This window comes from Tachyglossus aculeatus, chromosome 5 (genome assembly GCF_015852505.1).
Source record: "Tachyglossus aculeatus isolate mTacAcu1 chromosome 5, mTacAcu1.pri, whole genome shotgun sequence".
NCBI lineage: Eukaryota > Metazoa > Chordata > Mammalia > Monotremata > Tachyglossidae > Tachyglossus > Tachyglossus aculeatus.
In genome coordinates, this window is record NC_052070.1 from 83,676,107 (window position 1) to 83,703,193 (window position 27,087).

A 27,087-nucleotide genomic window follows, 5' to 3' on the forward strand; every position below is an offset into this window, starting at 1 on the left:
AACCTGAAATAAAGTACACCCACTGGATTTAGAACTTAAAGTTCAGAGTTTTTGGGGTGGGCCTGAAGTCAGAACTAGTAGACTGTATGTGGTCTATAACACACTATCTCTGTCATGCTTAAAATGTGCTCCATGAAATTTGGCATCTCAATGGATTTTTCTACCCAAAAGTTACCTTCAAAAAACTGTTTCACTTGACTCTGTTTTCTCCTTGGCACCTCCCGTATTTTCTTCATTTTCCATTTCCTCCTTAAACTCATGCACTAATTCTCCTACACTTCCCATCTCAAGAGGAATATGCAGCTCAGTACCAGTCTGTGGATTTTGAAATTGGGGATGCAGAATGGTATAGGTCCACTGTCAAACATCTTCCTCCACAACTTTTCCCTCACATACCATCAAAGTGAGCCCCTGTGGCCATTGGTTCCTTGGCTGATTTGATGTCCAAGAGGGGAGAGACCTAATTCACTGTACACTAGGAACATTCCTGAGGGTGGGGATCATGTTCACTCATTCAGTCATATTTATTGAAGGCTTACTGTGTGCAGAAAACTGTACTAAGCACTTGGGAGAGTACAATATAACTATAAACAGACACATTTCCTGCCCACAGTGAGCTTACAGGCTAGAGGGGGAGACAGGTCTACCAACCCCATTGTATTGTACTCTCCCAAGCACTTAGGACAGTGATTTGCACGCAGTAAGAGCTCAATAAATATCACTTACTGATTGAAGTGTACACTCCCACATATAAAGTCATTCATGTTCTATCAGAGATTTAACACCTGACACAACATGGTCTCTCTCCTAGTGAAATACCTGATACCATCAAGGAGATGAATAGCAGTAGGTACTCCTTAGAGCTTAATTTCTGCTTCAACCAGCACCAGAGTCAACACGCACTCCAATTGCTACAGAAGTGGTAGGACTCACCTCCCACTTGCCCTGCTGGGTTCTCTTCTTCAAGTGAATGTTCCAGTGCTCAGAACTGACATCAGCGCAGTGTGGTATTGTCAAGGCAAAGGGAGTCATCACCACGATGTCTGGAGGGCCACAGGTGACTTCTGGGCTCAGGAGGACTTCGGCTCCTTCTGGCTGGAGGCTTTAATGTTTGGGGAAAATACAGAAGGTTAGAAATACTCGAGGGTACACTCACAACATCAGGATGAATGCTTGCTCAGTGACATGTTGGGGGCTTTAAAAATAGGAGCCAATGAAGCAGCAAACCGATATAATGTGATTCTACCCCTTACAGGCAACTTTTGCCCGAGAACAGCAGGTTCTGGCTTTTAATTGCTGAACTGAAATAGACAGACAGATTGAGCTTTAGCTGGGAAGTAAAATCCAGGGCGTGGAGAAAGGAGAAATATTTGCTCAGATTTGCATGCAGAACAGTTAAAAGAAAAAGGTCTACAGGTTTTTGGTTTCCAGGTCCAGTGGACAATGTAGAATTCCTGGTGGAATATTTAAGTCCAAATGCCTGGCATCGAACAGATTAGCATTTTGGGGGAAAAGTTGACACCAGTAGGTTACCACCAGATTCTTTTCCTCCAACAACACTAGGAACAATATTTCCATAATAAAAAATGATGAAAACATATTATGTAACCACACAGCACCTCATACGTGATCAGATTGAGTGTGACTTTTCTAGTTTTGAAAACATTCATTCTCTCACAATGTGTACAACATAGGTTATAGAGTAACAGCACCACAGATATTAAATTCTGAATATGCAATGTCAAATACATGAATACAATATCTTCCAATTCTCCCTCATTATGGCTCTAAATTTAACTTCATCCCTCTCAGACCTTGCATTCAATGTAAAGGGATGACACAACTGAGAATGAAATTCCACCAAAGGGAAAACCCCATCTCTTTATGCCCATCCCCTTCACTGCCAAAAACACCTGTCTGGTTTTCATCTTTGTTTCTTCCTGGAGGATTGCTAACCAAGAGGTGGAAAATCAGAATAGGCGGAAAGGACCTAAGATTCTTTTTCTGACTGGCTGTGTGCTTTTGGATCCACCATTTCAACTTTCATTCTTTAGCTTTTATTTTCATGTGTGAAATCAGGAATAATATGGGATACAGTTAACAGGCCAATTTGAAATCCTTACATGAAAGGAATTATAGGAAAACAGAGCAGCATTATTAGAACTCAGAGTTTTATTACCAGGAGTTGGGAATAAAATGATCTGATTTGAAAAGAAAGCTTCTGGGAAACAAGGGGAAGCCTTTCCCCAAACACACCCTCTCTGCCCTTTTCATGCTCCTGTTTTTAGAAACTGTAGTCAATTTTTTACCCAATAGAGGATTAGATATCAGCTTTTGATCACTGTTATTCGCATATTCTATGCCATTTATTGTGCTATATTTTTTTCTCTTTTTCCTCGGTGAATCTTGGAAATGGTCACTGTCCAGGTTTTTCTATTTTGCCTACCAGCAGAAAAGAATGATAGCATGTTACTAGAGATCAAAGCACCCTCTGTTTAACTCAGGAGAGGTATATTTAACCCTCACACTGGTACTTGCAATAACAGGAGAGCAGTCAATCATTGTCTATCAATCATGTTTATTGAGCTCTTACTGTGTGCAGAGCTTCTAATAACAGCAATGATGCTGATAAGTGCCAAATATATTTGTTAATTTTTCCAGAAGTTAACTGGCATACAAATTCGGACCACTTTTACTCAGAGTGGGAGCAAAATATACATTGGGCTGAAAAAAAAATCTGCATTTCCCCTTTAGGGCTGGGATTCCAGATTAGTAATGGTATAGTTGATGGTTCCCAATATAAGTAACTCAAGCTTTTGAAGAGGAGGGAGAAAATAACAATCATTTCAGTGTGGACTGGGGATGGAGGATATGAAGGGGTGATCAGAAAGTAATCAATGGTACTTACTGAACACTTACTGTGTGCAGAGCATTCTACTACGCACTTGGGAGAGTACAATAAAAGGTGTTGGTAGACACCTTTCCTGTCCACCAGGATTTTACTGTCTAGAGGGTGAGTCAGGCATTAAAATAAATTATGGCTCTGAACATAAATGTTATGGGGCTGGGGGAACTGGTGAATATCAAGTGCTTAAAGGGTACAGATCAAACTGCATAGGTGACACAGAAGGGAGAGGGAGCAGGGGAAAAGAAGGCTTCATCAGGGAAGGCCTTTTGAAGGAGATGTGATTTTAATAAGGCTTTGAAGGTGGAGAGAGCAGTGGTCTTTGGTATATGAACACACTGCTCAGTATGGGCAGGGGATATGTCTGTTTATTGTTGCATTTTCCCAAGTTCTTAGTACAGTGCTCTGCACACAATAAGTGCTCAATAAATACGATTGAATGAATGAACGTTAGCAATAAGGAAGACTTGGTGAAAGTGCGGAACAATGTGCCTGAAGGTTTGAAAATGTACAATTTAAATATGAGTTATAACCACTCATATATGCAGCAGCAGCCATGGACTCCTGCCAGGGACCTTTAGAGAGGGTTAAGTGGTTTATGTGTAATTGTTGCTTGCATTCATCATGTATGGGAATGGCAGGGATGCTTGTGAGTGACCGATGACAGGCTCCCCTAAAAGAACTATTTAATTGCTTTCAGAAAATCATTCCCCCTTGTTGAACATATTGTTTAAACATATGGGGACTTGGGGAATTATTTAACGCCAAATGAACTGAAATCAACTAATTAGATGAACTCTCACACTCCTTGTGAATTGTAAGGCTCCTTCTTGTAATAACTTACCCGGCATTAGGAGTCAGAGGCAGTACACATTGAATATTACACTAAATAAAGTGTGGAATAGGAGATTTGCATAAAATAGGCATTGGATAGTTCTAGAAGTGCAAAATAAGTAAATCAAGATTTACATCTAATCCCTCTGTTGTGAAAACAATACAAGCGAGTGGATGGCCTCTCAAGTGAGAGAACAAAGTGTAATCTCATTTTTCCATGATTGATAATGATTTGCTTTTGTATGCCACCTTCTATCTGTGGCAATCAAGGGAGCTTTGCAAATATTAATTAAAGCTCTTCATACACCTGTGGAGGCAGGTGTTACCAGCATAATGTCACCCAGAAAGTCAAAGCACGGAGAGTGGTCCCCCAAATGTCAGACCAATTGTCTCCTGTTCCTTTCGACCAAATGGCTGGTTGCTTGACTACTTTGTTTTCTGTCAAAAGGTCCACCAGGTTATCTGCTCAGGTAAATCTGATAAATGAAAGAAGTGTGTAAATTTACAATCTAAATGTAAATAAGGGACTGGGGATACAAGTCCAGAAGAGTTTGGAATAAGAGTAATCAATCAGTGGCATTTATAGAGTGCTTACATTGTGCAGAGCATGCACTAAGCACTTGTGGAGAGAACAGTACAATAATAACAATAATAATGGCATTTATTAAGCACTTACTATGTGCCCAGCACTGTTCTAAGTGCTGGGGAGGTTACAGGGTGATCAGTTTGTCCCAGAGGGGGCTCACAGTCTTAATCCCCATTTTACAGATGAAGTAACTGAGGCTCAGAGAAATTAAGTGACTTGCCCAAAGTCACACAGCTGACAATTGGCATAGCCAGGATTTGAACCCATGATCTCTGACTCCAAAGCCCGTGCTCCTTCCACTGAGCCACGCTGCTTCTCATTAGACATGATAGACATGATCTCTGCCCTCTAGGAGTTTATGATCTAATGGGAAGCTTACAATCTAACAGTTGAGTTCGCGGTTAAACATGGGCAGAGTGAAAATCCATTGAGAAAGAAAAAAATATGAAGACTTCAGTTCTGCTGATCAATTACACCCTTGAAAAAAAGATGGTATGTTTGCCCTGCATGGAAAATAAGACAGTTTCTGAGATCCTCAATAGCTGGAGCAAAGTTTTCCAGGCCGGCCCTTTTGACTTGAGACTGGAAAGGCCTGGTCTGGGGCTGCTGGTTCTCTCTTCACTTTGCCAGTTCAAACTACAATTTGACTAAACAAGGGTCATGCTGTGACTGTACAGAATGGAGTAATTGGTATGCCAAAGCCACAGACTGGATTTTGGGCTTCTCTTGAGTTTCATGGGACACTTGTTCTTTTACCTAGTACTTTTCTGGGCTTGGGTTTTTCCATCTAAAAAAAAAATGGGTGGTGGAATGATACCATTGTTAGCTCATCAAATATCGACATGATAGGTGTTACGTACAGACACCAAATTGACTTAATTTGGGAGACTGGGGTGAGGAATTATGTACAATAGAGATAAAGCCTGTTTAGGGGAATGAAGGGGAGGAAAAGACTGACGGGAGCTATGCTCTGAAAGTGAAATGGTACCCTGACGTATTCCCATGGGCACCATGCAGGCTCAGCTAGTTTACTAATGCTGAAAGATGCCACTTAATATAGTGCATAGCTTTAGAAAGCACCTGGCTAAGATGACAAGGAGGAACAGTACAGCCTAGTTTGCCTTGGCTCCTGGTGTAGTTGGGTTGGCACTATACATCCAAATTGTCACCCTCTTCAAACAGAATAACCAATTCATGAGTTCTAGATGTTTATTTCATTGTCCTTGTTGCCTTCCACGCTGCACTAGGTAATTCTTGCTCCCTGCTTTCTTCCTCATATTATAAAGCTCATACTATAGATTAATGGAGATTTGATCACCTTTATTCCGCATATCATTCTGAAATCCAAGCGAGACAGAGTAATAATAGTTTTACTATGTCAAGCTCTGGGTCAATATATCATTAAATCATATTTTAATAGAATAGGCCATAAGACAGACAGATGAAAAGCTGCAGTTAGTCTAAAAATTACAGTGGGGGTAGAAACAAAAAACCCTCTAACACCAAACAAGGATTTAACTATTCCTACCTTACCCTCACTTTTATGTGCCCTCAATCCTCTACACTTAGGTATAATACCCCTTAATCGTTTTGATTTTCACCCCCACCCCAACACAGCACTTAAATACTTACCCATCTGTAATTTATTTTAATATCTGTCTCCCCCCTCATCAATAAGCTACTTGTGGGCAGGTATCGTGTCTACTCTGTTGTATTGTACTCTTCCCAAAATGTAGTATAGTGCTCTGCAACCAGTAAGCACTCAATAAATACCACTGACTATGTTTTCCCCTTATTGAAAACAACAATGTGAGGGCCTAATGTGCTAATAATACTAGAAAAAACCACAGAGTTATTTTGGAGGTTTTCTCTCTGAACCAATACACACACCTCTATGTTGGACTCTAGCTTGAGTCCCAAAATGTCAAAATCAAGCATTTCTATTTGGATCCTGTTCAGCTCACATGGCTTATCACTCAAATCTCCTGAAAACAGATTCTAGCCAACCTGTTTCTAAGTTGGTACCAGCTGCATAGCTTTGAGTAGAACAATGAGAGAAGTAAGGGGAGGTGGAGAAGGGGAGGATTATTTCCTTTACTCTCTTTGGACTGGTTATCTAAATTTTTCATTCCAGAACCCCAAGCATTCTCTCAAGGCCCCCTACTCTCCACATGCCCCCTTAAGAAAAATAATCATAGCCTGCCTCTTTCTTGGTATCACAGTAAATCATAAAGGCGGAAGACCAAGGATGCCAGTCCATATTGATTGTATAACCCTGCATTTGCCAAAACGTCAGGTCTAGTCTCTGTGACCTCTGAGATGTTTTCACAGACAATGATGAGAGTCTAAACTCCACCAGGCTGAAAAACATTGGCCTTATCGTCTGTTTGAGTGTTTTTCCATGTTTTTGTAGTACAACCACAGATAGCAGTGCTTCGTCAAAAGCCTGAATTTCAGCCTTCTGAAATATACTTTAAATTTTCAAATGTGTTGAACAGACTATTACTAAGTATTAAAGTAGACATTTGCACACATGAGAAGGACAGTGGCCTAGTGGAAAGAGCACTGCCCTGGAAGCTAGAGGACTGAGTTCTAATCCTGCCTCTGCCACCTCTCTGCTGTGTCATCTTGGACAAGAAACTTCAGTTCTCGGTGCCTTAGTTATCTCGTTTGTAAAATGGGGATTAAAACAGTGAGCCCCATATTGGACATGGATTATGTCCAACCTGATTATCTTGCATCTAACCCAGCACTTTGTACAGTGCCTGGCACATACTAAGTGCTAAACAAATGCCATTAAAAAATTGTATACACACACATACATATAAAGCAGCATGGGGGAGGTTGTTGGGAGTGGGGGGAGGGAAGAGGGGGAGGCAAATCCTCCCAATACCTCAGTATTTTTGAACTCACAACCACCTACAGCACTTCAGGACATATCCATTAACATAATCTACTAATTAAAAATTTACTCATTCACATAGCTACCTTTCCATTTGCTTCTTCCTCCTATCTGTAATTTATTTTGTGATTGCTTACCCTGATAGATCGTATGTTCCTTGAAGACAGGGATCATATCTGTGACCTCTATTGCACACTCCCCAATACTCAGTTTGGTGCTCTCCACATCGTGAGCCCTCAATAAATATTATTGTTGGATTCATCTAGCTATCACAGAGATTTGATCCATGTGCAAGAGTCAGGTTGAAAAGGACAGTGTATTACTGGCCCTCTCCTCAGCGTATGCACAAAAAGATAATTATTTGCTGTGCTTGTGCATTTACCCACAGAGACTCTGTTTCCATGCCTGCCTTTTTGTATCTCAATCTCTACTCATTTACTCAAGAACAGCTCCCCTCCCTATTGCTAGAAGCCAGACTGGTGTATTTTCTGCAGTGACATCCTAATAATCCCCTGCTAGGTCACATTATTTGAGATTGTTCTTTGCCACATCTTTTAATTGTTCGCTATTCCTTCCCTTTTTGTGTGGGCCCCCCTTTCAGAGTACCATATCCTGCTATCATTCATTCTCTGTTATATTATAGTTATCTACACTGTTCAAATTCTGTTGCTTTATATTCTCCCTAGAACTTAAATACAGTGTTCTGCAACATGGTAAGGACTCAATACAGAATTGAGAAGCAGCATGTAACAGTGGATAGAGCATGGGCCTGAGAATCAGAAAGTCATGGGTTCTAATCCCGGCTCACCCACGTCTGCTCTGTTACCTTGGGCAAGCCACTTCACTTCTTTGTGCCTCAGTTACCTCATCTGTAAAATGGGGATTAATGACTGTGAGCCCCATGTGGGAAAACCTGATTACTTTGTATCTCCCCCTGAGCTTAGAACAGTGCTTGGCACATAGTAAGTGCTTAACAAATAACATCATTATTAATACATGTGATAGATTGATTCTCTTCAAATGCCTCATCAAGCAAAGTTCTGTCACTGTGAGCACTGCTTTTTTGCAGGTCAGCTCATATCTTTCAGACTTCATTTTTGATCATTTTATTCAGTCATTTGATGCTGAGTGTAGTTCATTGGTGATGTTCACAAAGTGGAGTGGTGAAGTGGCACAGTGCCAGTCTTGGAGCCAGAGGACACAGGTTTGAGTTTGAGAAGTGCAGCTAATGTACCATGTAACTGTGGGTGAGTCACTTAACTTCTCTGTACCTCAGTTTCCTCATCCGTAAAATGTGAATAATAGTACCTGTCTCCCTCTGCCTCACAGATTTGTGGTGAGGGCTGAAATGAACTAATTAATATGAGAGCACGTTGGGAATAAAAGCACTGTAAAAAAAAGAAGTTATTATTAATCAGGAAATTGGTTGTGTCTTTGATGTGCAGCTATTTCAGCCTCATAGAACGTTGGCACTACAACAGCTTGACAGACTTTCAACTTGTTAAAAAGCTTGATGTCCTCTTGTCTCCACATTCTGTTTACCTTTGATTCCATTTTGATCTATCCGTGTATCATCAAATAATTTGTTTCCTAGGTAGCAGGATTTTATGAAAGCACTAAGTTCTGGATTACCAATGAAAGTATCATGTGTAGAGTTCCGTAGATGTTGGTTAGTATAGAACTTCACCTTTCTTAAGACTTATCAGAACATGACGTCTCTATCTGTTGCCGAATTGTACTTTCCAAGCGCTTAGTACAGTGCTCTGCACACAGTAAGCGCTCAATAAATACGATTGAATGAATAAATGAATAATGCTATTCCATATTTACTTAAAGGTCAGAGTTTTTAATTTATAGCAATTTCTGGATTCCTGCTTCAAACGTTTTAGATGATGCTCATAGCCTGCTTAGCTAGAAGAGTTTCCTGATCAATCAGAAATGTAGTCTCACTCCAGGTTCTAGGTCCTTCATTATATGATTTGTAGAACGGCAGCATAAAATAGGTTGAACAGGACTGGTCCCATTGCCTGGCCCTAGTTCACTCTGAAAGTGATAGGGAAAGAGGTAAACAGAGCACCTTCAACTCTAACTTTCTTGATCATATAGTGTTGGAGTAGCTTTAATACTCTGGTGAATTTCTCAGCTTAGCAATTTACAGAGTCTGGTCTGTTGGTGTTGACAAATACTTTTAAAAAGCATCTTAAAAGAATTTAGAAATCTTGGTTGTTTTCTATATTTTTTCTCTATCAATCAGGTTATGGAGATCATATCTGCTGGGATGTTTTGGCCTGAAAACACATTGGGATTCAGGTAATATATGGTTGAATATATTCTTCAGTAGTCTAACCAGAAGGAAACTGGCTACAATCTTGCTGACAACGGAAAGTACTGAGGTGCCCCTATCTTCCTGAAGGCACTGAATATCAGTCATATTTATTTAGCACATACTATGTGCAGAACACTCTACTAAGTGCTTGGGAAAGTCCAGTGCTTAGAACAGTGCTTGGCACATAGTAAGAGCTTAACAAATACCATCATTATTATTACAACATAACACAGTTCGTAGACATGTTCCCTGCCCACAAGGTAGCTTTTATTCCTTTCTTCTATGTGCTCTTGAAGAGCGCATGCAGATATCTGAGGAGTAGGTCCCCTCTTTCATAATTCATTTGGAATGCCATCAGTTCCAGGTGTTTTACCATTTCTGGTCTTAGTGCTTTGATTTGCAGGCAAGGAGTTCAGATGAAGGCACTATTCAGAGATGGCTAGATCTGGTATCAGCAGGGGCGAAATCAAGTTTATTAATCTTCTGTTATTCAATTCGGAGGTGTTATTTAACTCAGAGAGAGGAGGGCCAGGTGAGTGGAATTATTAAGAGGAATGGAATCTATGCAAAACACCCAAAGATTTAAAGACCAGATAGTCCATGCAGCATCATCCACAATGAGGTCTCAGAGGAAGAGGTTTGCTAATAGGCATTAATGGCTAACTTTTGGTTTTTAATTTGTAGTGCCAGTTAAAATAGATATGAACTGTTTCCATATGTAAAATTATTTTAAAACTAAAACTTCCATACACATTTACAGAGTGTTTACTAAGAGAGTAAGAGAATCACAAACATAAATAAATCACTCATTCATAGACAATATTTAAGCCTCATCTTTCAAACAGTGTCAGAGTTTCGGGGTGGGGGGGGTGGTTTCTGGTATTTGTTAAGCACTTACTATGTGCCAGAAACTTTACTAAATACTGGGAAAGACATAAGTTTATCATTCATTCATTCATTCATTCAATTGTATTTATTGAGCGCTTACTGTGTGCAGAGCACCGTACTAAGTGCTTGAGAAGTACAAGTTGGCAACATATAGAGACGGTTCCTACCCAACAATGGGCTCACAGCCTAGAAGGGGGAGACAGACAACAAAACATATTAACAAAATAAAATAAATAGAATAAATATGTACAAGTAAAATAGAGTAATACATACAAACATATATACATATATGCACTTTCATCTAATCTAAAGCTGCAAGAATTTTAGTCAGTTATCAGAAATCACAGTGCATGCTTCCAAAATTTCTGCCCAATAACTTTTGCTATCCTGAAATATGGGAGAAGGTGTAAACCCCATGAGTGACAGGGATAATTGAGAGATACTCAGTTGTGGAAAAAAAGGAAGAAGATTCTAGAACGTAAGCTTCTTATGCACAGGGAACATGTGGACCAACTCTGTTATACGGTACTCTCCCAAGCACTTAGTATAGTGTTCTTCACACAGTAAGCTCAAAAACACCATCGACAGACTCCCTATGGATAGGCATCTACAAGGCTTCCTGCCTCTCCTCCCCCAATCTTGTTCCAACCTACATTCTCCAGTCACCTCTGCCCCCTCACTTACCTAGCTCCCACTCAGCTCTTAACTGCTGCCATTTTCAGGCACAAGAAAAGCACCTTCGCACCAGGTTTTACATTATTCTTCTTCCTTTACATTCACTCTCACATTGCTCTCCTACTTACATGCTTCAGCTACCACCTCTATGCATCTGAAGCAGCATTGTCTAGTGGAGAGCACACACCCCTGGGTTCTGGGTTCTAATCCTAGCTCCACCACTTACTTCCCTTCTCATCCATAAAATGGGAATGAAATACCTCTTCTCCTATCCTCAGACTGTGAACCCCAGATGGGTCAGGGACTGTGACAAATCTGCTTATATGATGTCTTCCCTAGTGCTTAGTAATCAGGTTGGACACAGTTTCTTGTCCCACATGGGGCTCAGAGTCTAGGTTGGAAGCAGGAGGATTAGGCTGTAATCCCCATTTTACAGATGAGGGAACTGAGTCACAGAGAAATGAAGTGCCTTTCCCAAGATCACACAGAAGGTATATGGCAGAACTGGGATCAGAATCCGGGTCCTCTGACTCCCAGTCCCATAGTCTTTCAACTAGGCCATGTTGCTTATATTTCTGTTGAACCATCATCACCCTTTCCTTGGAAAACAAGGTAATATGAAAAGGGAGAAAATGGATAAAGAGGAAAAATTAAGACTATAGCCCAGTTCCTTTATGAGTTTTAGAGCCTGTGAAGTTTCTGTGTGGAAAATTAGAGAGAAGAGGCTGTACATATGCCCTTTGCTTAGCCACTGGGGCAAGATCTTTATTTTTCTGTCCATTAAAATTCAGAATGCAGCTAGATTTAAGAGAAAATACTTTATCTAGGAGAAGCTAGACCTGTTTTAATCTCAATTGGGTTCGTTCATTTCCTGTTCCTCCTTTCAGGTGATTGGTACCTGTCTTTGTTGCTCTAGATAGTGGACCTTATTTCTGGAGTGAATTCAGACATATGAATTCCCCTTTACTTTGTTCCAACAGAAATAACTGGGCATCAGAAAGACTTGGTCACCGAGTTCTTAACAGTGCCCCAAAGTCAGATTCTACTTGGATTTGTGATTTCCTATAGCATCTAATTAGGCTGTAATTAACCAAAGTAGAAATGATGACATATTTTATAGCTCTTAGTATTATGTGCTTTTCAAGGCATCAGAATAGGGGAATAAAGAAAGGACACATACAAATAAAAATAATTACAGTATGCTGTGTTCCTTTACAATGTGCAATCAAGTTTGTGAACCAATGACATTCCCCTTTCTGAAGCAAGGTGTACCTTCCATTCAAATCGATCAGCAAACACTCACAGGCCTTTGTTATCTTCTCTGGTTCATCTTTAATTAAAGGCTCATTTGGTCCATTCTAATCAATTTCACATTTTGAGCCACAAGGACTTAAAATGTGTTTTGATTAAAATGACAGCAATTTGTTATTTGTTTCCTATTACGAGGAGAGTGGGATGGATAAAGTTTACTCAAAAAAAATGCAGATCATGATTTTGGAAGATTTGAATACCTTCTTTTTGTATGTACAATGATGTTCTACTCTAAATTACAAGAAAAGAATGAGCTTGATTTTGCTGGTTGGAAGGGAATAAATGTTTCCCTTTGGGATGAACGCCTTAGGCGATTGTTGAGAAAATGAATTCTTCCCTTAACCTGGATGTTACCGGCTGGCCAGAAGGAGTTACTGTACTCCCCAAATGAGAATAGCTCACTTTTTTCTCACCTCTTAGAAAATACTTTTCCTCATGGGCTCCTTCATGGGCTCTTCCTCTGCCTCCCATCCCCTAACTGTGGGTGTCCCTCAAGGTTCAGTTCTGGGTCCCCTTCTATTCAACTAAATCCACTCCTTTGGAGAACTCATTCACTTACATAGCTTCTATGCTGATAACACCAAAATCTATCTCTCCAGCCCTGATCTCTCTCCCTCTCTGCAGTCTCGGATTTCCTCTTGCCTCCGAAACATCTCTACTTGGATGTTCTCCCGTCGTTTCAAACATAGTATGGTTAAAAACAGAACTTATCTTCCCACTCAAACCCTGGCCTCCTGCTTTACTGTCCCATCACTGCTGATGGCACGACCATCCTTCCTGTCTCACAAGCCCTTAACCTTGGCATTATCCTTGACTCCTCTCTCTCATTCAACCCACATACTCACGCTGTCACTAAATCCTGTCAATTCTGCCTTTTCAACATTGTTAAAAATCCACTCTTCCTCTCCATTCAAACTACTACCACATTAATTCAAGCACTTATCCTATCCTGCCTTGATTATTGTATCAGCCTCCTGACTGACCTCCCTGCCTCCTGTCTCTTCCCAGACCAGTCCATACACCACTCTGCTGCCCAAATCATTTACCTTTAAAAGCATTCAGACCATGTCCCCCACACTTCTGGCAACTCCAGTGGTTGCCCATCCACCTCCCCATCAAACAATAACCCCTCATCATTGGCTTGAAAACACTCAATCACCTCACCCCCTCCTACCTCCCAGCTTTCACACTTCATTCCTCTAATGCTAACCTTCTCACTGTACCTCAATTCCATCTGCCTTGCCGCTGACCTCTCGCCCACAGCCTACCTCTGGCCTGGAATGCCCTCCCTCCTCATATCAGACAGATAATTGCTCTCCCTCACGTCAAAACCTTCCTCATGGCACATCTCCTCCAAGAAGCCTTCCCTGATTAAGCCCTCCTCTCACTCCCTTCTCTATCTCCCAATCTTGCTTCATTCATCTTCCCTCCAATCCCTACAGTACATATGAATATATCTGTAATTTATTTAATAATCATCATTATTATGGTATTTGTTAAGTGCTATGTGCCAAACATTGTTCTAAGCACTGGGGTAGATACAAGGTAATCAGGTGGTCCCAAATGGGGCTCTCAGTCTTAATTCCCATTTTCCAGATGAAGTCACTGAGGGCCAGAGAAGTGAAGCGGCTTGCCCGAAGTCACACAGAAGGCAAGTGGCAGAGACAGGATTAGAACCCATGTCCTCTGACAACCAAACCCAAGTGCTTACCATAAAGTTACGCTACATCTCCTATATTTATGTATATTAATGCCTGTCTCCCCTTCTAGATTGTGAGCTCCTTGTGAGCAGGGAATCTGTCTTTATTTTACTATACTCTCCCAAGCACTTATTACAGTGCTTTGCACATAATAAGTGCTCAATAAATACGATTGAATAAATGAATGAATCAGTGGAATATCAAAAATTTTACATCTTTAAAATAAATGATCTCCTAGATTGCAGGGTAATGCTGCTTCTATTCTATGCAACAGGAAACTGAAGTTCAGAAATTCTAGAGGCTTTCCTAATTTACCATGACTTGAGCCTAATATAGAATCCAAGCTTTCTGACATTGTCAGCTAGCAGTCATAATTTTTCATTCATTCAATCGTATTTATTGAGTGCCTACTGTGAGCAAAACACGGTACTAAGCACTTAGGGGAGCACAGTACAACAACAAACACATTCCCTGCCCACAATTAGCTTACAGTCTAAAGGGATTCTTCATTGGATCACCAGACTCTGATCTGATATTCTGGCCAGTGAGATTAATTCAATACTCTCCCTAATGAATTATGAAAATAAGCCCAGGACTTCTGTTCCAAGTTCTAATACAAAACTTGAGTAGGCCTACCGGAAATCAAGTAATTCCTTAAAGTGATTTTATATCTTCTGCCTTGCCTTTTTCAGCAGGATAGAAGTCTAGTGATGTTTGCTTATTGTCTGAAGGAGGAGACACTGGGAAGTACTAACAGAACCAATGCAAATTCTGTGGGTAGAACAGAAGTTCTGAGGCCAATTAATATTTAAAAGCTTCGGTTAAAACTTAGGTATACCGACTTAATGTATCTAAAGAAACCCAGTTCTCCGGGGCATTTGTAGTAGTCAGGCATTCTCAGTCTCTTACTATAATTCCGAATACATGTAACTTACTGGAAACCACGGCATAAGACTTCTAGAAACAGCCTGGCTTAGTGGACACAGCCCGGGTTTGGGAGTCAGAGGTTGTGGGTTCTAATCCCAGCTCCACCACTTATCAGCTGTGTGACTTTGGGCAAGTCACTTAACTTCTCTGTGCCTCAGTTACCTCATCTGTATAATGGGGATTAAGACTGTGAAGCTCACGTGGTACAACCTGATTACCTAGTATCCACCCCAGCACTTAGAACAGTGCTTGGCACATAATAGGGGCTTAACAAATACCATCATCATTATTATTAGTCCTAGCTCTGAAAGTAAGGGACTGCTGACTCAAGTTCTCTCATCAATGGTAGAGGTAAAGAGGGCAGGAAGAGCAAGAATCCCCCAAAACAGATCACTAACCAGGGGTCCAAAGAACATAGTCACTACAAACCAATTGCCTACTGAGCTATGATGCTGTGGCTCATTACTGGCAGTGTTGTGGCCAGTTTGGCCAGAAATGGATTCGGCACTTAAAACACTTTCACAGTCACCTGTCAATGTACTACACCCCTGCCCACCTACTCACTTGTGGCACTCTGTGAAAGTGATGCTGCCCAAACCATATTACCTAAAATCAGTTTCTTCATTCAGATTCTGGGAACTGAAGCTTCAGAACCCAAGCACTTAGTACAATGCTCTGCACACAGTAAGCGCTCAATAAATATGACTGAATGAACCGAGGCCTGTTTATCATTCTCGATGGAATGTTCTATTCAATCAATGGAATTTATTGAGCACTTACTGTGTGCAGAGCATTGAACTAAGCCCTTGAAAGAGTACAACACGGTTGATAGACATGTTCCCTGTATACAGAGAGCTTACAGTCTACAGGGGTTGGGGTAAGCGGAGGGAACAACTGTCTGTCCATCTATCCATCCATGCATCCTTCCATCCATCCAAATATCCTTGTAAGAAGGGCGATAGTATGGTAAGGGATATCAGAATATAAATGCGTGCATTAGGTAGAGTATTATACTGTATTTGATGAACTCAAATTAGGCATAGAAAAGATATTACAGTGTACCCCACTCTTCATTGGCAAATGAGAGAAATGTGCTAGTAATTAAACGCTACCTGAACTTTCACTTTTGAGTGTTATCTTATTTACGATTCACAAAGGGTAAGCAAATTTCCATTTAAAAAACTAGAACTTTTGCCGTGTCCAACTTGATTAACTTGTATCTACACCAGTGCTTAGAACACTGCTTGGCACATAGTGAGCATTTAACAAGTATCATAATAACTATTATTATTATTACCCAGGAAGTATGACACTGCGTATCATAGTTGGGACTAGGGCTCTTCTCCTGCCTTCACCATTCATTTGGTTTTCTGTTTACATGGCTCCTGCCAGAGCTAGAGCACAGGCCTTAATGTCCCAGTTAGTCCAAGCTAGTTTGCCAAATGTGGTATTCATAACAAGTCTTTAGGGAGAGCATTTACTAGTTTCATATTCTATGACTGTTCCCTGCACTTAAATTTTCTGGAAGCTTTTGTTCCCTGGCAAGAAGTGGAACATAGATGCCAGGCTATATACAATGATTTGTGCTTATTTGATTGCTTTGGCTGCTAGATTCTCCCACCGGAAACTCTCTCCAGAGTCAAAGTCTAGTGCTGGAGGAACTGGGGAAAACCTCCTTCCCCTCTATTACTTGCGCAAGGAAGCTTCATCTCTTTTAGCCACCCTGCACACACACAAGCTAAGGGACTTCTTGAATAATAATTTGTCAGCTGAAGAAGGCTACTACTGGCCTGCTTCCTGCTCAGTGAAGAGCATGTGCAGTTGGTGAACAAATGAGAACAGAAGGGGGCTTTCCTACAGAATTTTATGAATGTTTAGAGATTTCTAAAATTACCTCAAAGCGCCGACTTGTTATACAGAAGAGCACTTTATTACAAACAAAAGCAGATCCAAAATGCTTCCTGGCCTTAGGTTCAATTCCCCTCCTTCTGGAGATTGGGCTAGGGAAGGGGAGAAAAGTCAACTGTTATTAAAGGGAAAAATGAACAGTTACTGGCACTACGTCCTTTTCAATCTCACTAAAAAAAGTGGGTGCTGAATTCTTTCAACTCATGAAGGAAAATTGTTCTAAAGAGTCTAAGAAATCTCTTGCTTCCTTTAGCTCTTCATTATGAACCTTTATGGGGAATCTGGGTCTCTTGCAGCATGCCTTACCACTTACCCTCTCTCTCCCGATTCCTTGTATTGTGAAGGTAGTAAAGCAACTCCACAAGAAGGTACTGCTGTGGAAATCTGATAAGAAAGTCCATTTCTGAGTTAAAATTTGCACAGCTCCCTCTTTTCTTCACTGTCCCCATTGATTTCATTACCCTAGAAATCTGTCATTCTTCATTTTTCCCTTTCTTTGCCTTGAGTTTCATTCCAAGCCCCCATTCAGTCCCAAACATTTTTCCTTCTTTACCTGAAACACTCAGATCCAACACTCATTTCCTCAAAGTCCCACTCTCTAATAAAGCATTTACTCCATGCCCTTCCACTGCATCATCTTGATGCCTGTCACCCCCAAGCAATAGAAGAGGGGTGGTAGACTCCCACTTGGGAGAGAGACAGAACATAAAGGATATGTTTTCAGAAACTTTCCAGCAGTACTGCTTACAGAATAGTAAATTCCAGCCCAAGCATTTGGAAAAGAATATCCACCTAACAGGGTAATTGGAAAAATAAATGAATGTTTGCCTTTGGTTTCATTTTACTGCCAAAGAAGAAAGCTCTCTCCAATAATTTTCTGGTCCAGTACACCACCTTTCTCCCATCATAGGGAGGGGGAAGGGGAGAATGTACAACCTCTGTTACTTTTATCTGCTTCAACAAGGCTGTAGAGCAACTGGCAACTACCAGATCTCGACCTATGCACACTGGGATGCATGTATTTAATAATAATAATTATAACAGTAATAATAATCATTATGGTACTTAAGTACTACTGTGTGCCAAGCACTGTTCTAATCCCTGGAGATTTAAGTTAATCAGGTTCAACGCAGACCCTGTCCCACATGGGGCTCACAGTCTTAATCCCCATTTTACAGATGAGGTAAATGAGTTCCAGAGAAGTTAAGTGACTTGCTCAAGGTCACACAGTAGACATGTGGTGGAGCCAGGACTAAAACCCAGATCCTTCTGCCTCCGAGACTTGTTCCCTATCCACTAAGCCTTGCTGCTTCTCCAAGCAGCACAGCTTCTTTAAACTGCAGTAGCACAGCCCTCAGCCTCTCCTTGCCCCAGACGGTTGAGCAAACAGTGGTGGGGAGATTCTGGAATGTGCCCTTCTACCCTAAACAGCCAGACTCCACCCTCAGCTTTCCCCTCACTGGACAACCAAAGAGCCATGCCGCTTCTCTGGGCAGCTGCCCAGTTCTCCTTCAGCATACAGAAAAGACTCCATCCCATCCTGCTGTGCACCACCCCTGTGGGAAAGAGAAAAGCACCCATAGCATGAGGCCTCCATAAAACCTCAGGACAACATCTCATGACCATCTCCCTCAACGGTACTTGACGTGATGTGATTTCATTAGGATATAAAGAACAGATGTCAAACATCTTAGCATTCTAGCTAAGGATTCTACCTCTAAGAAACAAAAGAATGCTTGAAGGGACAGATTCCTTTCCTGGATAATCAGCTGCATAGTAACTTAAAACTTTGCATCTAACATCTCTTCTTTCCTTGATACTCAGCTGCATAGTAACTTAAAACTTTGCATCTATCATCTCTTCTTCCAACAATAAATGTAGTTCATGAATCTATGCATTTATCTCAAACCACCTTGACTCAACTGATAGTTTCTGCTCTCTGCTAGGAGGCCTTCCCAGACTGAGCCCCTTCCTTCCTCTCCCCCTTGTCCCCCTCTCCATCCCCCACATCTTACCTCCTTCCCTTCCCCACAGCACCTGTATATATGTATATATGTTTGTACATATTTCTCTATTTATTTATTTTACTTGTACATATCTATTCTATTTATTTTATTTTGTTAGTATGTTTGGTTTTGTTCTCCATCTCCCCCTTTTAGACAGTGAGCCCACTGTTGGGTACGGACTGTCTCTATATGTTGCCAACTTGTACTTCCCAAGTGCTTAGTACAGTGCTCTGCACACAGTAAGCGCTCAATAAATATGATTGATTGATTGATTGCTTGTAAGGCATTTGGTGGTAACAGATTCCATAAACTTAGCACTCACAGTATGAAGAAGTTTACCCTATTGCTTGATTCAAATCTACCACCTCTAAGCTTTAATAGGGGTTCCATACTTCTGGTACTGTGCAAGTTAAGTGATCAAGAATCCCATGTTCATCTAGTCTATGAATTTCACATCATTGCTAAAGGCACTCTAGTTTCAATTCTTACTAAATGATTATAGATTAAAATCTGCCTTTGCACATTAATAATAATATTGATGCTGAAATACAAGAGCTTGCTTAATCAAGCTGTGTGGTATGACAGAAACTAGATGGGAAGCTGCTTAGGAGCTGTGTCTCCACCCCAAACCAAGGGAGAGTGCCATCACTCTATAAGAAAAGAAGGGTATTTCCCTCAAAGGATCCCACTCACCCATGGTTCCCGCTGTAATAGGATTTTCTTATGACTACAACCCACTCTCTGGTCCCACTTTGGAGAGGGGAGGAGAAAGTGAACAGTCTTTCGGTTACTTCATTGTTGCTCACAAATGAATATACCTAATGCTTCATGGCTTGTGTTGAGCTAGCCATCATATTTAGTAAAACGTCGTTCTTCTCTGAGAACAGGCAGTGTATTTATTTATGCAAAACAATAACTGGGGAAGTATACAGCGATGGGGAAAGTAGAACGAGTGAGCCAGTCCCTTTATTTTCTTACTATTTTTCCTCTTCCTGCTTCATCTGCTTTCTGTCAGGGCATGATTCTCCATGCTAATTCCTATTGTTTTCCAGCTAAGGTTCAGTTAGTCTCAGTAAGAATTCCCCATTCCCAAGTTTCTAGGCTCCTTGATAGCCAGATGAGCAATCAACCAATCAGACATAATTACTGAGAGTTTACTGTGTGCAGAGCACTGTACCATGTACTTGGAACAGTACAATTTGGTTGACATGTTCTCTGCCCATAAGCCAGGCATCCTTAAAGCAAACTCAAACACCAACCTTAAATAATAACGATAATAACAATAATAATAATAGCATTTGATAAGTGCTTATTATGTGCCAAGCACTGTATTAAGCACTGAGGTAGATAAAAGATAGACAAGTCCCACATGGGAGAACAGGTTTTGAATCCCCACTATGCAGACGAGGGAATCGAGGCACAGAGAAATGAAGTGACATGCCCAAGGTCACACAGCGGGTAAATGGCAGAGCTGGGATGAGAACCCAGTTTCTCTGATTCCCAGGCCCGTGCTCTTTCCAGTAGGCCATGCCACATCTCATGTAAAAGAGAGGGTTTCCATCCAGCAGAGTGACTGCAAATGTACTGAGCCCCTGGACATGTTTTATTCATATCTTCTTGATCCAGTTATCATGTGGAAGCCCCACTGCCTTCCTCCCTGGATCCAGGATTGAGAAAGGAAAACTCAACTCAGAGAAACTCCTTCACTCTTACGGTCTCAGCCTTCTTGTCGAAGGAAAAGTAAAAGACCTTACTAATGCAGATAGCAGGCAGACGGTATTAACCAGCCTTAGGGATAGGCAGCTGAGGGGGGATGGAGGCTAGTCAGAAAAGACAAGGGACGAGCTGATGACAAGAGGAGAGTTCTGAGAAGTACCACTTCATTTAATGCAAGGAACAGACTGTTCTTCAAGGCCTTACAGGGATATATACATGAGTACCTGTGAGATTTACATTAAGCTTAGTCATATGAAGTGCAGCAAGTAAAAAAAAAGGGCAAAGTTATACCAACTGAGAGTGTTTAAATTTAGCAGATGATTTTAAGTGTTTCTAGATCACCCTACATCCAATAACCCGGTACAGAATTTGTACTGCTAACGTCAGATGCGCTTCCTTTAAATTACTGCTCTATAATGCTGGGAACATAATTTACCAAAAAGCAATAGAAGTAAGCTGAAAAATGTATCATAAATAGGAAAATGGAACAGACACTTATTTAATTACAGCAAAAGAATGTTGTTTGGGGTGTCCCTGTGTACCCTGGTACTGTGGAGGTGATGGAGAGCCTAGTAAATTCAAGTCTCACACCTCCTGAGCTAAAAAGGGGAAATTTGTTACAGCCCCAAGGCAAAGATGAGAGAAATAGATCAGGACTGTTCCTGGCCCCACAGAGTTTGAATAAAGCGGGACTTCTGCTGAACAGCAGTTCCAAATGATAAAACCTGCAGTTCAATGTGAAAATGAGTCTCAAAGTGACATCGTAAAGCATTGATGACACAAACCAGCTATGTAAATACCCTCTTGTGAGCATGGATACACAGTTTCATAGAGAAGAACTAAGACCCTAGCGAGGTCCTGGCAGAAACTGAAAAATTGGACTCAGCCTTTAGAGATGTAGCCAGAAAACCATTTGCCATACTTAACCATTTCTCTGGGGTTTAGAAATGCTCAGAAAAAGAGTGTGCGTTTCCTAGAGAAGCAGCGTGGCTTAGTGGAAAGAGCACGGGCTTGGGAGTCAGAGATCACGGGTTCTAATCCCAACTCCACCACTCGTCAGCTGTGTGACTTTGGGCAAGACACTCAACTTCTCTGTGCCTCAGTTACCTCATCTGTAAAATGGGGATTGTGACTGTGAGCCCCATGTGGGACATTCTAATGACCTTGTACCTCCCCCAGTGCTTAGAACAGTGCTTGGTACAGAGTAAGTGCTTAACAAATGCCATTATTATTATTATTAGAGGAAGTTAAATGACATTTTATTGGGTGACCAGTCTGTCTTTCTTTAATAGCTAGATTGCAACAAGAAACATATAAACAACCCCTAGAAGGATATATGTTCTGCACAAGTTTCCTTACTTTATGTAAACAGATGGCAAAAATCACTGTACACGCCTCTAATATTATGATGAACTACCCCTTCTCTTACTGCCCTCCTTTAATTTGTTTCTGAATCCAAATTATGCCTGACATTTCTTTGCTTGTTGCTGATAACATTAGATATTAAGATTTCTGATAGGCAACCATCTCTTTTCAATTGGTCTTCTTAATATTTAACATAATACTGTGGGCATGCCTAACATCCACTGAATATTTGCCTGATGACTGTCTGAAAGAGTGGGCCAAAGAGTGGATATTTTCCAGGGGACAGCATCCGTCAAAATGATCATTTAAGTTTTTGAGAATTGACAAATACAAGCCCCATTATTATTTTCTCCATAGACCAATTTCCTTCCTTTCACTTTTAAAAGCCTAGTGCATTTATAGGGGCATTTCAATTTATTCATGACATTCATTTTGATTAAATATTCTTTTTAATTTTTTTAAGAATTATTTGATCACAATTCCAGGTGTTGGCATCCTTACTCTAAACCCACTCTTTAATGGAGTCTTGTTAACAGAAAGTGGAACTGAGGTGAGTTAAGAATGAATGAATGAATTAAGAGCAGAAAGGCAGGTTAGGGAATGTGAATTAGCACTTTGTATATGGTTGAGTGGAATCATTTATGGAGATGGGATTCAAGAGAGGGAGATGAGTGGATGTTTGATTGGGATGCAAACAGTGGACTAATGCAAACATTTTTATATTTGCCTCCAATGTTAGAGTGTCATCCCCTGGTAGACAGGGAATGTGTCACTTTGTTAGTTTGAACATCCCAAGTGCCTAATATAGGACACTACTCTAAGTGGGTGCTCAATAAATGCAGCTACTACTACTACTACTACTATCAGAGAGAAAGTAATTTGTGGGAGGTGAGAAGGTGGAAGCTGACTCAGAATGTACCTCACTCTTGATTTCAAATACTAATAATAATGATGGTATTTGTTAAGTGCTTATTATGTGCCAAACACTGCTCTAAGTGCTGGAGTAGATACAAGGTAATCAGGTTGTCCCACTTGGGGCTCATAGTATCAATCCCCATTTTACAGATGAGGTAACTGAGGCACAGAGAAGTTAAGTGACTTTCCCAAGGTCACACAGCTGACAGGTGGCAGAGTCAAGATCAAAACCCACGACCACTGACGCCCACGCCCATGCTCTCTCCACTAAGCCACGCTGAAATGTGCAGCCCACCGATAAAAGCATAAACAGATTTGACTAAGATTGTAGTTTCACAATTACATTGTAACATATGCTATCATAGTTGAAGTGAGAGATCTCCTTCCCAGGGAGTTCCACATTCAGGTTTGATAACAGATTTATCTGAGAGTTTAACTAAACTCTTTCGGTGTTTAAAGAGATTTAGTAAACTCTAGAGTCACAGGTTCTCCCTCCTGCCCAATGAAGATAATAAGCCCTCCATCTACTGGGGCACCCAGGTCAATTATCTAGCTTGGCAGACCTAAGGTATTTCCTTAGGTCCTTATTTCGTGAGGGCCCAACATTGTACAGCAGGCAGACAGGATCTAAAACTGCTTCAGCAACAAAGGACTGGAGGACTTCACTTTCATGTCCTTACAATTCCTGTTGTGTAGAAATTTAAAACTATTGGGAACCAACAAATCATTTTACAGGAACAGCTTTCAAAATTCCGTTAAAAAACCATCTGCTTCTCTGGCTGTTTTTCTTCCAAGTATTTTTCCTTTAAGTGATTTTTCCTAACAACAACACATGCACACACACACACATAAACACCCTATACTAAAATAACCAAGATTCTATAAAAATGTCAGTGGTGAATTAAGTTTAAGAGAAAAATCACTTTTTAAAGAGGAGGTAGGTGCAACTTGTGTGGAGGTAAGGCACTGTCTCAACAAATATTATAAATGTAGAAGGAAAATACCAACTACCTTCATTAAAACAGTATATGACAAGATTACGGTTTGCTCTCGAATTGCATTTCATATTGCTGAAATGTGCCAAACCTGAAAGCCTCTGAAGCTTGGAATTGAGTTTAGTCACTACATGGAAGTAGGCAAGGAAAGATTCTCACAAAGAGTACAACATCTCTTTAGCCAACTGTCAGGGGAAACACAAGTTAATCAACCTAGTATGAAATGTGAATTCAGTTTGTATTCTATTTTTGGCCTTTATGCCGAAATGTCTTCAAAAGGGAGAAAGAGGAGGAAAAGGAGGAGGAGGAGGAGGAAGAAGGATTTAGGTTTTCTCTAATCTGAGTTTAATGTTGTGCCCAATGCTTCATTGATCTTAACAGCACTTGATTATGCCGGGAGAGGTGCCGGGATTCTGGGAACAGGCTCCTCTCCCCACTGATGGTCAACTCTTTCAACACTTACCACTCAGAATTGCTGAAGTTCTGCCCAAAGGTTGTGGGTCTGAGCGATGGCATAAATTAAATGCTTGGTCTCCATCACTATAGCTTCACTTATTGAAAATTATGAAACTCTACTTATCTCCATCATACTGAAATACCCCAATTTTTCTGAAATTGGTTATCTTGGGCACGATAAAAACTATCTCAATTAAGAACTCCATTCAGTGCTCCATTATCTTAGTAACGGCTGTGGATTTAGTGGAGGGGATTTTGCTTGCTATGCAAGGTGACACTGTCAATGTTATCCTCATTTGTCTCTCACCTGGCTTCACCTTGACTGATAGACATATAAATCTCCCACGAATCCTCTTCAGGGATAGCTCCATGTGGAATCAGTAAACTGACCCCTGAAACGAAAGAAGTGCAGAGGTTATTGTCAGGCTTTCCAATTATCCCACATGTTCTTGAAGAGCAAGTGAGCAGTTAGATGAGTAGAATAATTTCTTCATATGGCCATTGCATCTTAGTTCTTTTAAACTAGTCGGTGACTCATCAAATGATGTGGGTGGATGGGTTGGGAGATTAAAAGGGAACAAATGTGAAAAGATGAAGCTACTGGGGTGGGAGATGTGGGGCAAACAATTGGAAAAGTGATTGAACTAGCAAAAGTTGAGGGAGGTGCCAGTAAGACCCGGCCATGCAGATCTCCCTCTGTCAGCTACCCAGCCTTGAGTTTCCATCATTTTGGAAAGTGACCAGCTGGGAGGAATCAGGAGAGCTCAGTCTTCCCAGAAGCTCCCCACAGTAGGTCTTCCTTCAGGCCCTGTGATCCTCCCCCAAATTTCTGAAGACTAACTCTCTCTTTCTGACCCATCTGCTACTCAACTGAAAGAAACATTTGAGAATTCATTAATTAAATGCCTAGGGAGGGGCCCTGCTTCTGGATAAAGAATGGCCTCCAGTGTAAACTTGAGCAAATTCTTGTTTCCGCATATGAAAGACTTCAGGTTTGACTTTTTTTAAGCTCTCATTGAAAGTGCTGGACTAAGAATCACTGAATTTAGCAAGTTGAAACACTTCTATCTACTCTTCCCATCCTTCCCCCATATACTGCAACCATCTATGGGAGGGTGTTCTGAATCAAGTCCTCAGAATCCTCAGCCAGGGGAAAGGACAACTTTGAGAATGGGTGGGCTAATGCTTTGGGAGAGTGGAAATGGTGGTAGAAATTGGTGTCTATGAAGCAGTAAACACAGAAAAGGAGAACTGTAGAAGGTTTAAATCCACCCAGCATCCAACAGAAAGGCCATTGTTTTTTTCTTTAGAAATTCATTGTTGAACATCAGAAACTTTGGAAATCCAGAGTGGGGAAAAGGGTGTGATACATGGAATATAAAAATTGACAAAAAAAATATGGCTAGAGTCAGAAGCTACCCAATTATTAAACTTCTCAGGTTAATACCAAAATTGAAAAGCTATTAGTTTTATCCAAGTATATTACTGTAATGCAGAGAACAGAAGCATGAAAACACTGTCCATCTAACAGATCATGTAGCACTTCAAACCTCTCTTTAAACTTCTCTGAAGTAAACCCTTTACTTCAGCAGAGAGATAAGAGCCTCAGGAAGGCAAGGTTTCTCTTTATGTTCCATTTTGTTTGGAAGAAAAAAAATGAACTTGCTGTACATGAAATTTTTTTGCAACATAAAACCTTGAATAACACAGGGCTCAACTTCTTCATTCCATTAGAACCACTGTTTTAGCACAAACACCTTGCATGTTGGTGAATGTAACAAATCTAGAAACAGCAGGCTTTACTGAAATGTTCCTATCAGACAATAAGCTTCTGGTTAGTCACACGATCAAAAGCTCACTGTGCAACAATTTCTTTGCAATTCACATTCATGAGCATTATTCAATAACATGCTAGTTATTTCCCTGGCACAAGGAATGAGGTTTATTTGAATCGTGCTTGCAACTTCCTGCTAAAGAGATCCATCTATCTACTGATACCAGCAAGAATGGTAATTCCTGAGTTGAGTGCCTCGCTTCAGTCGCCTACCTCCCCTCTCGCTTTTCAGTTCTAGACTTCCTCAAATGTTGTTGCCTTTGGCGTTGCATGTCCTTCATTACTACAATACCTGCTGTCAAGTAGAAGTCATGTCACTCATGGTGTAGTGAGTGATATAGTTCTCTCAAAGTTACATGCCTGGTCATGCAGTTCACTGATTTTCTCTCCTGGCTAAAGAAACATTCTCTACTTAGGGCATCCTATAAAGATCACTCAGAAGCTTTAACTCCTTCAGAGACCATGTCAGCTTAATCCCTTGGTGATGTGAATAGCAATCTCAAACTTGGTTTACAATAGACATCTACGTGGGCTCCAGGGAGTTGTTTCACTCATTCAATGGGAAAGGGCATCCTCAGTGGAGAGGGCTCGGCTCTAGAAAGTGCTTTCTTTGTTAAGCCAAGGGAGTCTGAACCAGTGGACACACTGGGAACAGGGCTTATTTACTCATCATTTCTTTGAGAGAGAAAGCCACACATTGGGAATCATCTTTTCACCCCATTCAGATCACCTGGGTGCTGCCTTTTCACCAAGTGCTGTGAATTTAATTTTCCAGCAGGCACAAACGCTCAATGAGAAGTCTGACCAATAAAAGGTTCCTTTCAATAATCAACTGCCT

At 40.9% G+C, this 27,087-nt stretch overlaps 1 protein-coding gene across 1 annotated transcript in view; it reads right to left on the reverse strand.

Moving 5' to 3' along the window:
* Positions 1 to 27,087, reverse strand: part of UNC5D (unc-5 netrin receptor D) — a 558,705-nt gene that overhangs the window by 59,736 nt on the left and 471,882 nt on the right. Inside the window, exons 12-13 of the mRNA XM_038747340.1 lie at positions 24,723 to 24,807; positions 934 to 1,102 (exon numbers count right to left, since the gene is read on the reverse strand). Coding sequence (XP_038603268.1) covers positions 934 to 1,102; positions 24,723 to 24,807 — 254 coding nt within the window. The remainder of the gene's footprint in view (positions 1 to 933; positions 1,103 to 24,722; positions 24,808 to 27,087) is intronic.